A 15,090-nucleotide genomic window follows, 5' to 3' on the forward strand; every position below is an offset into this window, starting at 1 on the left:
ATCCCACAGTAAGAATTCCAAGTGACAGTTGAGAGATTGAACAGTTTAGTTATGTAAAAATTTCAGTCCATTTACCCCATGGATTTTTATTCTGGAGAAGATTGAGCGTATGAAAGCAGAAACCAATAATGGTGCCAAGTTTTGTTTCTTCAGGTGTAGGAAGCAGAAAGACAACAGGTACAGGTACAGGTACCAAGTAAGTTAACCTGTTGATACCCTAAAGGAGGGAAGGCCTTATTTGGATTTAGGCTTGCAGATGGTCAGATAATGCAAATAAGTCATTTACTAATATTTCATTTACTCAGAATAAGACTTTTTTTTTTTTTTTGCACATTCTGACTTTTAGTGAAGGAGCAGCATGACTTCTTTATTCTTATTCCAGTAGATTTTTAAGATTCAGTGATCAAGATTATTAAGTAAAAACTATAAGAGTTTCTTCTTTTTGCCCTGCTGCGTTGTTGAATTGTATTGCAGAAGAATTTATTGTATGTGGTATAGTTTTGGAAATCATCTAGGGGAGGAAACAGTAGGATTGGATTAAACCAATAAAATATGAAGTAAAGTAAAAATGTTGGAGGAGATGCAAACTAAGCTGGGTCAGTTTTATGCAATAGAGTATTTGATGAGCTGGAGACCAAGAATACTTTCTAAACTGGAACTTCATTAAAAAAAATTCATCAAATACTTACTTACTAGTTGAGTATATGCTAGGTACTTAGCTACATGCTGAGGTTACAGAGATGAATGAGACTTGATTCTTGCCCTCCTAATATGGAGATAGATGTGTTAAACAGAAAGTTATGGTGAATGAAGTTTCTGAACTCTGTGTACAGGTTTAGAGGAAGAGATAATGCATTCTATTAATATTTGAAGGAGATTGGGAGGTAACACAGGGAACAACTAAACCTGATTTTGAAAAATGAGCATGAATTTGCCAAAGAGCTAAGAGGCAGTCCAGGCTGAGGGAATACAGTGTTCAAAGACATGACAGTGTGGCAAGATTGGCATATTCAGAGTATTGGTATATTGCAGAAGTACAAAATACAGGAAGGATGTAAGGAGTAGAGAAAGATTTGCTAAGACCTAATTATGAAGGGCTTTGTATGCTGTGTGAGAACCATGAACCTGATGCAGCATGTGGGTAAGCCACTAAAGAGTGTTGCAAGGATAAATGAGCATTTAGCCTAACATTTTAGAAAGAATACTCTGGTAGGTAGGAGTAACTAAAGGTACAATACAGTAAATGGTTAAGGTGCAGGTAACTTAGACTTAATAGTGTTATATCTTTTTGTGTGATGGCATTCATTGAAAATAAAGATGGACGAAAACCATCTTCATGAATGATTTAAAGGCTTAATGCATGATTTGTTTTTCATAGTATAAACCTGATTTAATGTACTTTTGACAACTCCTGTTTCCCTTCTCATGTTTGAATTATTTTTTCCCATTGGGAAGTTTTTTCCTGTGCCTCCTACAAAACAATTCTTATGAACTAGAAGCAGAGAGAAGAATTAGGGTATTATGATATTTGAGATGAGTAAGCTGAGGGCCTAAACTTAGGCATTAAAGAGAAGGGTTTAATTTCATAAATATGTACAGAGTGGAATTTTAGGACTTGGATAGGGCAATGGAAGAATTAATATCATTTGTGAAAAATGATTGTAATAAGATTGGGAAAAACAAAAATGATTGGGAAAAAAAGTAAGAAACTAGCAAGATTGGGAAAGGGGTGCACAGAAGAGAATGTTCTAGGAGAAAGACCCTAAATCTGTTTGGTCAGGCTTCTTGGCTGTCTGAAGATAAGAGAAATAGTGAGGGAGAAATCCCACTTTGGACATAAGGTAAATTTTAACACTGGGGACTTATGTGTGTACCAGGGGAAGAAGTTTCAAAGGGGACTCACCTTACATGTCATGTTCTAATGCTTTATAAAGAGAATGTATTCCTGTTGCTTTTGCAATTTACAATCAGTTTTAAAACATTTTATATCTTGATCTGGTTGGTAGTTAAATAATATCTATCTACCAAAATTCACTGAGCTGTGAACAGGATTTGTGCGCTTGTCTATGTAAATGTAACACCTTAGTATAGAAAAAAAATCAATTAAAAGAGCCCGTTTGTCTGTCTTTCTTTCCTTTCCTTTCTTTTTCTCTCTTTCCTTCTCTTTTCTTCTTTTCTTTCCTTTGTTTTGGACTTGCGAGGTCTTAGAGTCTGGATTCTTTGTATTTGAAGAATTAATGTAAAGGAAGTGTGAGGCAGATTGTCTTAAGGTTATCTTTCCTAGTGATTAAGATTTTTTTCATAAGATACTAATTCATTTTGCCAGCCCATTTTACACTACTACTTTTTCTGTGTCTTGTGTAGATGTATCTCTTTGTTTTGTGTTTTCTGAATTCTTTCGTTATCCAGTCTTCAGATAAGTTATTGTCCTAAATTTTGTATCTATTTAATAACCCTAAACAATTTTCACAGAATTACATTTCTCATCTGGTTTTACTTCATGCAAATTTGATAAAGTTAAACTTTTTTTGGTGATTTTTATTTTAGCCTAATAAAGATGTTGTGGAACAACTGGAAAAATGGTAAGAGTTTAGTTTTCTTTTTATATTTTGATGAGTTGCTTCTACCAAATTAACTACATTAATTACAGTTTTAAAATTCTCTTTAAACTTTGTAATGGAAGAAAATGTAGTATGCTGTCGATTTGGACTTACATTACCATTTGTGGGTTTCATGTGTGGCAGTAATTTTACTTGTTGAGGCTAGCATGTAAGCATGAATTACTTGAGTACGTTTTACTTGTAAAGAGGAAGTATCCTCAGACCATGATCAAAGATCCCTAGAAACCTTTCTAGAATTAAAAGTTTGTAAGAAATGATGGACAAAGGAGTTGATCCATTTAAAATGATTAGAAATAATATCATTAACTGGCCGGGCGTGGTGGCTCACACCTGTAATCCCAGCACTTTGGGAGGCTGAGGCGGGTGGATCACCTGTGAGATCAGGGGTTCGAAACCAACCTGGCCAACATGGCAAACCCTGTCTATACCAAATATACAAAATTAGCCAGGCATGGTGGCGCATGCCTGTAATCCCAGCTACTTGGGAGGCTGAGGCAGAAGAATCGCTTGAACATGGGAGGCAGAGGTTGCAGTGAGCCGAAATTGCACCATTGCACTCCAGCCTGGGCGACAAGAGTGAAACTCTGTCTCAAAAAACAAACAAACAAACAAAAAAACAACTGGGCGCGGTGGCTGACGCCTGTAATCCCCAGCACTTTGGGAGGCCAAGGCGGGTGGATCACGAGGTCAGGATATCGAGACCATCCTGGCTAACACGGTGAAACCCCGTCTCTACTAAAAATACAAAAAATTAGCCGGGCATGGCGGCGGGCGCCTATAGTCCCAGCTACTCGGGAGGCTGAGGCAGGAGAATGACGTGAACCCAGGAGGCGGAGCTTGCAGTGAACCGAGATTGCACCACTGCACTCCAGCCTGGGCGACAGAGCGAGACTCCGTCTCAAAAAAAAAAGAAAAAAAATATCATTAACCTTGAAAAATAGTTAATACATGTGTTACAAATTTATAATTTCAGCATTCAAGAAAAAGATGAGAAGTTAAAGACTGTAGAAGAATTACTTGAAACTGGACTTATTCAGGTGGCAACTAAAGAGGAGGAGCTGAATGTAAAGCATTTTGTAGTTTTGTTTTCCTTGTGATTATTCAGTAACATAAAAGGATTTCACTGTAATTTGTGTAAGGTTTTTCCCATAGATCTTAAACTTAATAGTACCTCTCACATTTATAAATTTATATAATGCTTTTTTTATTAAAGGTTTTTTAGAAGTTAAAAATGCATAACATTGACTGCCTTAATGAGGTAGATACTATTGTTATAGTTTGTCAGTTTCCCCACTTGCACCCTAATTATAACCAAATGATAACTAGCAGACTTAATTCATGAAATGGTACTGGAGGCCAGAGAAGAGATTGCCATTCTATTTTATGGTTGTCATTAGCTTTAACTAACTTGATTGGGAAAAGGTTGCTGGAAGAAGTAAGTTAAAAGATGTATTTGAATTTAGGGAGAGGAGTAGCTTAACTAACAAGTGGTATACTGTGTATTTTTGAGGTTGTCCAGATATGAGTAGAAATATATGTGGGTGTAATTGAATTAAAAATTCGTTTGGGTAGCTATAGAAGTTACAGAATTATAGACATGGAAAAAAGTGAGAGTTTTGGGCCTTCCAGAGTGGAAAAGAAGCAGCTAAAGAAATGAGAAACTAATGTATTTTGAAGCTAGCTGTATATTTCAGAGAGTAAAAGCATGTTTTGCTTATGTGTCTTTGAAAAAGGCAATAAGAACAGAAAATTCATCTCTGACAAAAGAAGTTCAAGACTTAAAAGCTAAGCAAAATGATCAGGTAATGTAGTAAATTTTTACAACTGTTCTTTGTCTCTGTGTTTTTTGTTTGTTTGTTTTTTTGTTTGTTTTTAAATTAAAAGAAACGGGGTCTTGCTCTTTTGCCCAGGCAGGAGTGCAGTGGTACAATCATAACTCACTGTAACCTCGAACTCCTGGGCTCAACCAATAACTCCTCCCTCAGTCTTCTAAGTAGCTAGGACTATAGGCTCATGCCACAATGCTCGGCTTTTATTTTATTCTTTTTGTAGAGATAGGGTCTCGACATGTTGTCCAGACTGGTCACAAACTCCTGGCCTCAAGTGGTCCTCCCACCTTAGTTTCCTAAAGTGTTGGAATTATAGGCATGAGGCACTGTGCCCAGCCCATTCTCTTTTAAACAGTGGGCAAACTGTTGCATAAAAACAAGCCTGTTGTTTCTCTTCCTCCAGGTTGGAGTATGTCAATTATAGTTTTAATTTATAAATGATAATCAGTAATAGAGGCTGCAATTTAATACTGATTGTATGCCAGGTACTGTGACAAATACTCCAGATAGGGTGCCATTGCCTTTTACTAGAGTGATATAAAGGTTCTAAGTATACAAATATAAAGTAAGACTCTAGTGAAAGAGGCTGCCTGAAATTAGGCAGTTTCTTAGTTGTATTTTCTCTATGGTTGGAATTATTGATTAAATAATTTTAACATTTATCTAATGATTTTTTTCTTTTGGCATATTTATAAGTGACCTTAAAGCTCCCTATGTTCAAAATGCTATTTGTTGTCATTATTATGACGTTAGAAAAGTCTCGAAAGAATGCCTGGGCTTTTGCCATTTGGATTTTGATTGTAGTGGAAAATCTAAGGATAGTGTGCATTTCTGTTTCTGACCCATTTCTATTTTGAACAAATTACTAAGTAGGATACTTTTCCTATTTCCAGGTTTCTTTTGCCTCTCTAGTTGAAGAACTTAAGAAAGTGTAAGTGATAACATTATTATAAACTGATTTTTCTTCTTTGGTCCGTTTTTTTGTGTGTGTGCTCAGTAAATCTAGTTTTATTGTGCAATTGGGACAGCTGATGTATGTTTAACTTTCACTCTAGAATTTTTCTTGATGGAATAAGAGAACTTAGCTGTGCTTTCCCAAATACAGTATAATTAAAAAATATATATATATTTCCAGAGGGTGGGAGTCAGTATAGTTGAATGGAACTTGATTCTCCTTTGTGTTCCTCAGGGTACAAATCCTATATTTCTGATGTACTTCTGAAGCACTTAACTGACTTCTTGTGTGCATAGGCTTCAGCTGTCTGTTAGGAGGAGCTTTATGTTCACCCTGGCCATTCTACAAAGACATGTTGCTGTTTTATTTAAAATGGGAAAGGGTTGATTTGGAGAGCGATTTCATTATTTGGTGCTATTTTTATATCTTGGTGGGTCTTGGTGATTTCTAATCAAATTATACTGCATTTCTTTATTGAAGGATCCACGAGAAAGATGGAAAGATCAAGTCTGTAGAAGAACTTCTGGAGGCAGAACTTCTCAAAGTTGCTAACAAGGAGAAAACTGTTCAGGTATTGGGAGACAGAGAACTGTGTTTTACGTTTTTGTTTATCAACTTTAGTTAATATCATTTAATTTCATGTGTTTGTCTGTGCATTGCATTTTATGTCAATTTCTGTGTTTCCATTGTCCAATCTTGTCTGTTTTGTCATTGTCAAGGATTTGAAACAGGAAATAAAGGCTCTAAAAGAAGAAATAGGAAATGTCCAGCTTGAAAAGGCTCAACAGGTAAAAATCCCAGAGCCATAGCATGACAGATTTATTAGTTATGTGTTATTTATGAGCTATTTGATTTTTTTTCTTGTTACTCAGAAAAAACTTTTAGTAGTATGCTGTAAGTATATTGGGTTATGTGCTTTTAATTTTATTTTTTGCCTGATTTGAGAAAGTATTCTTGATATTTTAATCTGTATATCTTAAAAATTTTAATTGTTAATGGTTATTTTCTAGAACATTTTTTGTGTTAATATTTCATTTTAGTTTGCCAATTAAAAATGAAACACGAAACAGTTTGGCAGTTTTTTTAATCCCCCTGCCCCCTTTTAAAAGAAAACTGCATGGACCAAAATGTTATTTGAATATACATTGCTCGATCTCTGCCTTAGAACAAAGTACAAGTTTCATTGGGATTTCAGACGTAGAAGTGATTACTGGAAATTGATGAGTTTTGCTGATTTTAATCTGATAAGGCTTTCGTGAAAAAATGGTGAGATTTCATTGAAGAGATGATTCATTCATCTCATAGATTCATTCAGCAATATTTATTGTCAACGCAGTACCTGTCAAAGCACTGTACTCGTGATTGGTGGATCACTAGCTGGTGATTGGAGATAATGTGTTGAGTGAAACGGGTAGGATGAAAAGATCATACTTTTCTAATATAGATTGAGAGTTCAGGAAAGTCTCCTCCTGAGGAACTGACATCTAAGCCAAGATTCTGAAAGGCCTGTGAGAAGAGAGTGGAGGATAAAAGGTATTATCAGACTGTGTATGATTAAGAAAAAATTAAAAAAGGACATCATAGAGTACTGTTGAGTAGTTGGCCTTGAAAACTGGGATGGAGAAGAGCTCTGATACGGCAGGGAGGTGTGTGGAGAGTTAATATTCTAATTTTCACTACTGTAGAAGTATGGCTGGTCTGAGTGCAGTGGTGTTTACAACTGATTGATCACAACCAGTTGCAGATTTCTTTATTCCTTCTCCATCCCACTGCTTCACTTGACTAGCCTAAAGAAAAAAAGCATCACATTAGTTAGACTTATTATTCATAACTACTTTCCTTGTCCCTCTCCCTTATTGTTTTTAGTTTATTAATTTTCCTGTTATTGGAGTCAAGAGGAGGTAAACTCAAAACACATCTCATTTTGTCGTGAAAAATTCAGCTAGTTTCTTTGTAATTTGAAGTGTACACATTATAAAGACTTATAAAGCTTAATAAGTTAAATTGAAAGGATTATTAATTGATTTTTCTGTCCTTTGTATTTCAGTTATCTATCACTTCCCAAGTTCAGGAGCTTCAGAACTTGTAAGTACCATTTATCTCATTTCCTTTTACTATTTCTTTTTCATGAGTTAAATAGAAGTATAATGAAAATTACAGCTTCTTGATTTCAAGTGGTGTTTTAGAAAATATGAAAATACTGATTATCTCAAAACTCCTAAGGGCCCTAAGTTTCTTATTTGGCTTTAACCTGTAAGTTTTTTTGTGGGAGGGAGGTAGGAAGTCTTTTCACGATTTATAACCTGAATATAACCTCAAATTGAGATGTTGCTCTTTACCTATTTTAATAGCCATGTGAAATTGATATCTTTCACATCCAGATCAATTGTAGTAAGTTTTCCAAATTTGTTTGTATTGACTTAAACAAGGTGATACAGGGTAGAGGTAGAGCTAAACTAACTTACTCATATCTGGATATTCAGTGGTAGAATGGTTTTCCTTAATCATCCTATGCTTCCTGATTGGCTTGTCTCCAAAATCTTATATGCTTTTTTTTTTTTTTTTTTGAGATGGAGTCTTGCTCTGTCGCCCAGGCTGGAGTGCAGTGTCACGATCTTGGCTCACTGCAACCTCCACCTCCCGGGTTCAAGTGATTGTCTTGCCTCAGCCTCCCGAGTAGCTGGGACTACAGGCGTGTACCACCACGCCTGGCTAATTTTTTTTGTATTTTTAGTAGAGACGGGGTTTCACCGTGTTAGCCAGGATGGTCTTGATCTCCTGACCTTGTGATCCGCCCATCTCGGCCTCCCAAAGTGTTGGGATTACAGGTGTGAGCCACTGCGCCTAGCCTTGTATGCCTTTATACTTGATAAGTTTTAGTTGAGTTTAATCAGCTGGACTGTGAGTACTACCCAAAATATACTTTTTTCAGTGTCTAAGATTTTTGCTTTTTATGGTCATGTAAGATTTTCATTTAGAGTTCTGATTAATTTATTATCAGATTAAAAGGAAAAGAGGAACAGATGAATACCATGAAGGCTGTTTTAGAAGAGAAAGAGAAAGACCTAGCCAATACAGGGAAGTGGTTACAGGTGAGAAATTTAAAACAATAAGAAATAGCCTTTTTATACTTGACTATCAATTTAATTTAAACCTATTCTTTTTAAGGATCTTCAAGAAGAAAATGAATCTTTAAAAGCACATGTTCAGGAAGTAGCACAACGTAACTTGAAAGAGGTATAGTATAAACAAATTACCAACATGTTACATAAGGAATGAGAAATCTTTGTTTAAGGTATTAGAAAGTAAAGATGTTAATATGTTCTGAGTTTCTTTGCCAGAAAAATTATGTTGTACCATAGTTTTGTTGTTGTTTAAGTAAGTTAACTTTTATTTCTGGCAAGTCATACTTAACTGTTTAATCTGTCAACCTGAGCCTACAAGCATTTCCTTATGTCTACCTTTTCAAATAGACTCGTAGTTCATCCTTAACTATCTGTTGAAAGTATTAGTCTTTAATCTTTTAATAAGTATTAAAAATTATTTAATAAAACTCATTCTGTCCTTGCTTTATAAATGACCCAATCTTAAATTTACTGCATATAATTATGTTTTTGTTTTTATTGGTGGGTGATTCCATATATATGTTGTAGCACCTTTTTTTTTAATGTTAGCATTAAAAATATGATTCTGTTTCTCAGGCCTGTTCTGCATCACAGTTTGAAGAACTTGAGATTGTGTAAGTATGCTTTAAGACCACATTTTGAAGAGAAACAAACATCTCATTATTTTCCAGAATGTGCTTGAATATAATGATGGGTTTCCTGTACATCATTAACTTTATTGTTAAGTGGAAATTGTAATTCCAGAGGCAAATAGGCTAAGTCTCTGTTGGGTAAAATAAAGGTTATTTAAATGCTTTCAGATACCTGGAGACTTTATCCTTTCCAAATCCATCAAACCCATTTTTTCAATTATTCTTTCCTCAAATACAGACTGGTTTTAAGTTATTTTTTAAAACAAAGTATGCAATTATTATAGAGATTAAACTTATTTCAAATGAAAATTAGTATTTGAATTAGATGTTAGTAATATCTCTGAATTAACCAGAAGATAATCTTAGCCATAATCTTGATAATGAATTTTAAACCTTTCTGTAATTTTAATTATTATAGGGAAAATGGAACTTGTCATATTATCCTGTGCTGAATAGGAAAACTGAATCTAGTCAGCATAAGAGTTGTCAGTTTCTGTAGATATTAATCTTAGAAAATGTTTTATTCTAGAGAGTCTGTTGTCTTAAGCTATAGCAGGTTACAATGGTGAGAAAGGGTATCTGGACCTGATCTTTTTGGCCCCCTTTAAAATTGCTTTTAACAAATTTTTCTTGGTGATACCATTACTCTTTATTGATATTTGTTTTAAAGAAGTGCCCCCTTTTAAACTGTGAAGATATTGAGGATATTTATTAGGTTATTATCTTTCTAAAAACAAGGGAGATTACTCTGTTCTTGGAAGATTACTTGTTTGTACAATTATTGTTTGTCTTTTGGCTATGGTGTAACTGTCGAGGTGCTTATCTCTTATTTGCTTGGAAAGCTTAGGGGCGCATTTCTGGCCTGTTTATAGTAGGGATATGTAGACCATTAAAGTAGGTAATTTTAGGTATATTTCTGCCTTACATTTTTTTTTTTGCCATTTTCTTTTCTAAATTAATAGATTTTATTTTTTGTGTTGGAGCAGTTTTTATATTTATAGGAAAAAGAGAGAAATACAGTTTCCATATACTCTAACCAATTCTCTCTATTAACATCTTGCATTAGCATGGTACATTTGTTACAAGTGATGAGCCAATAGCAGTACATTGTTATGGTTGTTATTAACTGAAGTTCATAGTTTCCATTAGGATCACTCTCTGTGGGTTTTAACATGTATAATGACATGTATCCATCATTACAGTATCATACAAAACAGTTTTACTGCCTTAAAAATCTCCTGTGTTCTACCTGTGCATCCCTCCCTCCCTTCCTCCACACCCCCGCAGCACCCCCCCGCCAACCAATGATCTTACTGTCTTCAGAGTTTTACCTTTTCCAGAATATCATAGTTGAAATCATACAGTATATGGCTTTTCTGGATTGGCTCTTTTCTTTTTTTTTTGGGACAGAGTCTTTCTCTGTGGCCTAGGCTGGCGTACATGGAGTGCAGGGCTGTGATCATGGCTCACTGCAGCCAGGACATCCTGGGCTCAAGGAATCCTCCCACCTCAGCCTTTCGAGTAGCTGGGACTACAGGCACATGCCACCATGGCTGGCTAATTTTTTAGAAACAGAGTCTCCCTGTGTTGCCCAGTCTGGTCTTGATCTCCTGGGCTTGAATGATCCTCCCACCTTGGCCTCCCAAAATGCTGGGATTACAGGCATGAGCCACCATGCTCAGCCTTGGATTGCCTTCTTTAACTTAGCAATATGCATTTAGGTTTTTCCCTTTTTATGTATTTATCTCACTCTTCATGTATGCTGTTTTGTCATTTTTTTCATATAGATTTATAAGCATCTTGAAATTCTAGATCCAGGTGCGGTAAAAATAAGCGTTCAGCTCAACGAATACTTGAGACTCTATTATGTGCTTTCTGGCATTGGGAATACCGAAATGGATAAGATTTCCTATCCTGAGGAAACAGATAGTTAAACAGATCATTTTGATGGTGGTGTTATGCTAGAGGTCTATTGCTTAGGATGACCAGGGCAATTGAGATTCACTTGGGCTAGATAGAGTAAGATTTACATCAGCATTGGGTAAGGGAAAAACAGATTATCCATAGCATCTCTTAAATACAAAGGTTAGACATATTTTGTAATTTCCAGGGTCAACAAATGATGACTAGGATTCTTGGGGGCAAAACTCCTTGCTTTTGAAGTGGTAATTTTTGCAACAATTTGATAAAATATAGTTTTGTTCTTAGTTTTTGTTTTAGAGTTTCTTCCTAGGTAAAGCCACATTTGCTTAAGAAATGTTAAGTATGAGTGAGTAGAATGATCCTAGAAATATCTTTTAAAACAAACTTCTAAGTTGATATAATATGGGGGGAAAAAGCTGGTATGTATTGTTTCTGCCATCTTTTTTCTGAGGGGTGATATTGGAATCTGGTTTTCCTTTTTTATGTACTTCAGTAAATGCAGATCTTTGTAAAAAAATTCTAGGTTGAAAGAAAAGGAAAATGAATTGAAGAGGTTAGAAGCCATGCTAAAAGAGAGGGAGAGTGATCTTTCTAGCAAAACAAAGCTGTTACAGGTGAATATGGTGACTTAAAATTAATTATTTTGTAAATTATTGTCTTTGCATGCTTTAGAATAATTTTTAACTGCTGCCAAAAAATAGAGTACAGAATGAGTCTCCCTCCCACCCAGATACTAGGTCTCATTATTGACATATTTTTTGAGTAAGTACCCATGCATAAAATGTGTGTATGTATGTATACTTGTTTATTAAATACTCTGTTGAACTATACTAACTTGTATATTTTGCTTTCTTCACAATTAACAGTGTTTTCAAGATCTTTCCATATAAAGCACATTTCTGCCCTAACTTTTAATAGTTTTATGATATTGGATGGTTATATCATCTTTTTTAATTTTAATTTTTATTTTTATTTTTGAGACAGAGTCTTGCTGTGTTGCTCAGGCTGGAGTACAGTGGCATGATCTCGGCTCACTGCAACCTCCGCCTCCTGGGTTCAAGCGATTCTCCTTGCCTTAGCCTCTAGAGTAGCTGGGACTACAGGCATGCACCACTATGCCCAGCTAATTTTTGTATTTTTTAGTAGAGATGGGGTTTCAGCATGTTGGCCAGGCTGGTCTTGAACTCCTGACCTCAGGTGATCCGCCCACCTCGGCCTCCCAAAGTGCTGAGATTATAGGTGTGAGCCACCGCACCCAGCATATATCATTTATATAACCAATCCCAGTTGATGGATACCTAGATTATTTAGGGCTGTTTTTTCTGCACAAACAATGCAACAGTGAATATCCTTGCACATGTTTTGAATACTTTTACTAGTGTGTCTGTATCCTAGAAGTGAAATTCTGGATCAAGGCTTACGTAGGTTTTTTGTTTGTTGAAAGAGATAGTTAAATAGAAAATCAGTATCTTACCTTCATGCAGTTACTATTCGAAGTACTTACAGAACATTGATTTGAAGTGATAGCAAATGTGTAGATGCCTACATTGTCTTGGATTGATCTTGCTCACATTACATGCTTCAAGGTTTGAGTCTGTCACATTCCTTCTCCCTCTCATGTAGGTTCATTTTAAATTTTGTTAGACACTGCTAGATAGACCTCCAAAAGTGTTTTCACTAATTGACACTCTCACCAACTATAGGCCATTTCACCTTCTTCATTTCCAACATTGACAAGGATAAAAATTTTTGATATTATACTTGAAAGATGGTAAGATTATTTTTAATTTGCATTTGACTGTGAGAGAAGTTAAGCATTTTTCATACGTTCAAGCCATTTTTATATGAATTGTCCTTTAATTTTTCCCACATTTTTTCCACTGGTTTGACTTATTTTTACTAATTTGTAAGATCCTTTTTATGTAATAAGGGAAATTAACCTTTTGTTATTATACGAAGTGATTTATTTTCCCCATTTTTTCTTCTGACTTCATTTGTGTTTTTCCCATTTTTGGGAAATTTGAAACTTTTATGTACTCAAGTAATTTCCAGAGTTTTAAGTCTTGGGAAGAAAGGTATCTGTCTACGATCATAAAAATATATTCGGCTCGGTGTGGTAATTCACAGTAGTAATCCCAGCACCTTGGGAGGCTGAGGCAAGTGCATCTCTTGAGGTCAGGGGTTTGAGACCAAGCATGGCCAACATGGTGAAACCCCGACTCTACTAAAAAAATACAAAATTAGCCGGGCATGGTGGCAGGTGCCTGTAGTCCCAGATACTCAGGAAGCCGAGACAGGAGAATCACTTGAACCCGGGAGGCAGAGGCTGCAGTGAGCCAAGATCACACCACTGCACTCCAGCCTGGGTAACACAGCAAGACTCCCATCTTTAAAAAAAAAAAAAAAAACTACGTTTTCTTCTAATATGTTTATAATTCTTCTTATTTGTTTGTTTGTTTAGCTTATTTAGTGTAACTTAGTAAGCTGTAACAATAACATTGTAACCATTAAAAAGAGAAGGCTAGCCACATTATTAAATAATCCATTATAACAATAGTGATTCTGTTCCCCAGGGGACATTTGTGAATATCTGAAGACATTTTTGGTTGTCACAGCTGGGGCCGGGGGGGGTGCTGGGGCATCTAGTGGATGGGTGCCATGGATGCTTCTAAATGTCGAGCAGTGCATGGGATAAAACCCCCACAACAAATAAAAATATCAAGCCCAAAATATTACTAGAGTTGAGGTTGATTTGAAATGTCACTTCATACTAAATTCTTAGAGCTATTTATATTTCTGGAGTCTATTTTGTTCCATTGAGACATGCAAACTCCGCAGCTAGTACTAATATAAATGCTCTAATTTCATCGTATGTTTTAATAAAGAGCTTATTACACCCTTTAAAATTATTGCTATTTTGGAATTTTTCTAGCTTGTATGATCTGTTTCTAGCTTGTATGATCTAAGTTTATGTGGAAAAAATCTGTTTAGATACTGATGTTTAATTTTTATTTAATTAGGATGTACAAGATGAAAACAAATTGTTTAAGTCCCAAATTGAGCAGCTTAAACAACAAAACTACCAACAGGTAGGTATTATTAGATGTCTTGCCTTTCACTTATGTGGCAAAAAAATTATATAACCGTGACATATGAGTATTTTTGCCGTTTCTGCATTTTCATTGAGAATGAAGTATGTTTTATTTATGTTTATCAAATTTTATATAAAAGAAAGTAACTTGCTATGTCATATCCAAAGTAAAACAAATCTATAATTTATAAAGTATACACAAATAATATTATTGCCTGTATTCCAGCTCTGTTTTGTATTCATGTGTGTTTTCTGATCCTAGAATTCTTAGCAAGTCAGTTTAAATACTGTAGAAGTTGGCTTAAAGATATGTGTACACACTCTATCTTCCCTCTTCCCAAATGAAATATTAGTAACAGGAGAGAAACTAACAAATGTATCATAAGCGATAGTCTACTACTATTTAAGAGAGGTTTTCAAGTTATAATTCTGCTTGGTAAAAACAAAAACGTGTTTTTATAAAAGATGCTACCCAAAATAGCCTTTAAATTAATTTATGCATGTATATGGATAGACTTGATAGTATTTTGAGAAACAAATGAATTGCAGTCCTTGCAAACAAGAAGCTTGAGAGATTATTGTCACCAAGGAATAAATACCATATATGAAGGGCTGTGTACCTTTGTATGTTGATGTATAAATAACTTTGTTAAACTTGAGGAAACATAACTTGTCCTAGTTTTTCTTTTGATTTCTGGTATTTTTTTTTTTTAACTTGGAAGCTTAACATTTTTATGTAGTCAAATATGAATTGTGCAGTTTGAAAATGTAAGGTGTGCTTCCATGCACATAGTGGGAAATTGATAAATACTTATTAAATGAAGAGTTCAAGTATGTTGTGACAGTGAAGATTGGATTTAGCATTCAATACATTTTATAGATTTGTACATGTTTTTATTAAAATCACTTGATTA

At 35.0% G+C, this 15,090-nt stretch overlaps 1 protein-coding gene across 7 annotated transcripts in view; it reads left to right on the forward strand.

Moving 5' to 3' along the window:
• The window catches only part of KTN1 (kinectin 1), a 103,210-nt gene that overhangs the window by 62,525 nt on the left and 25,595 nt on the right, over nt 1-15,090 (forward strand). For 5 of the 7 annotated variants that reach the window (XM_030810989.1, XM_030810997.1, XM_030810982.1 and 2 more), the window contains 12 exons: nt 2,548-2,582; nt 3,595-3,685; nt 4,355-4,423; nt 5,344-5,381; nt 5,886-5,976; nt 6,125-6,193; nt 7,453-7,490; nt 8,407-8,497; nt 8,574-8,642; nt 9,107-9,144; nt 11,609-11,699; nt 14,106-14,174. In XM_030810989.1, coding sequence (XP_030666849.1) covers nt 2,548-2,582; nt 3,595-3,685; nt 4,355-4,423; nt 5,344-5,381; nt 5,886-5,976; nt 6,125-6,193; nt 7,453-7,490; nt 8,407-8,497; nt 8,574-8,642; nt 9,107-9,144; nt 11,609-11,699; nt 14,106-14,174 — 789 coding nt within the window. The remainder of the gene's footprint in view (nt 1-2,547; nt 2,583-3,594; nt 3,686-4,354; nt 4,424-5,343; nt 5,382-5,885; nt 5,977-6,124; nt 6,194-7,452; nt 7,491-8,406; nt 8,498-8,573; nt 8,643-9,106; nt 9,145-11,608; nt 11,700-14,105; nt 14,175-15,090) is intronic. The other 2 variants (XM_030811006.1, XM_030810995.1) reach the window with 1 other exon arrangement.

The sequence above is a fragment of the Nomascus leucogenys genome, chromosome 1a (assembly GCF_006542625.1).
Source record: "Nomascus leucogenys isolate Asia chromosome 1a, Asia_NLE_v1, whole genome shotgun sequence".
Lineage (NCBI taxonomy): Eukaryota > Metazoa > Chordata > Mammalia > Primates > Hylobatidae > Nomascus > Nomascus leucogenys.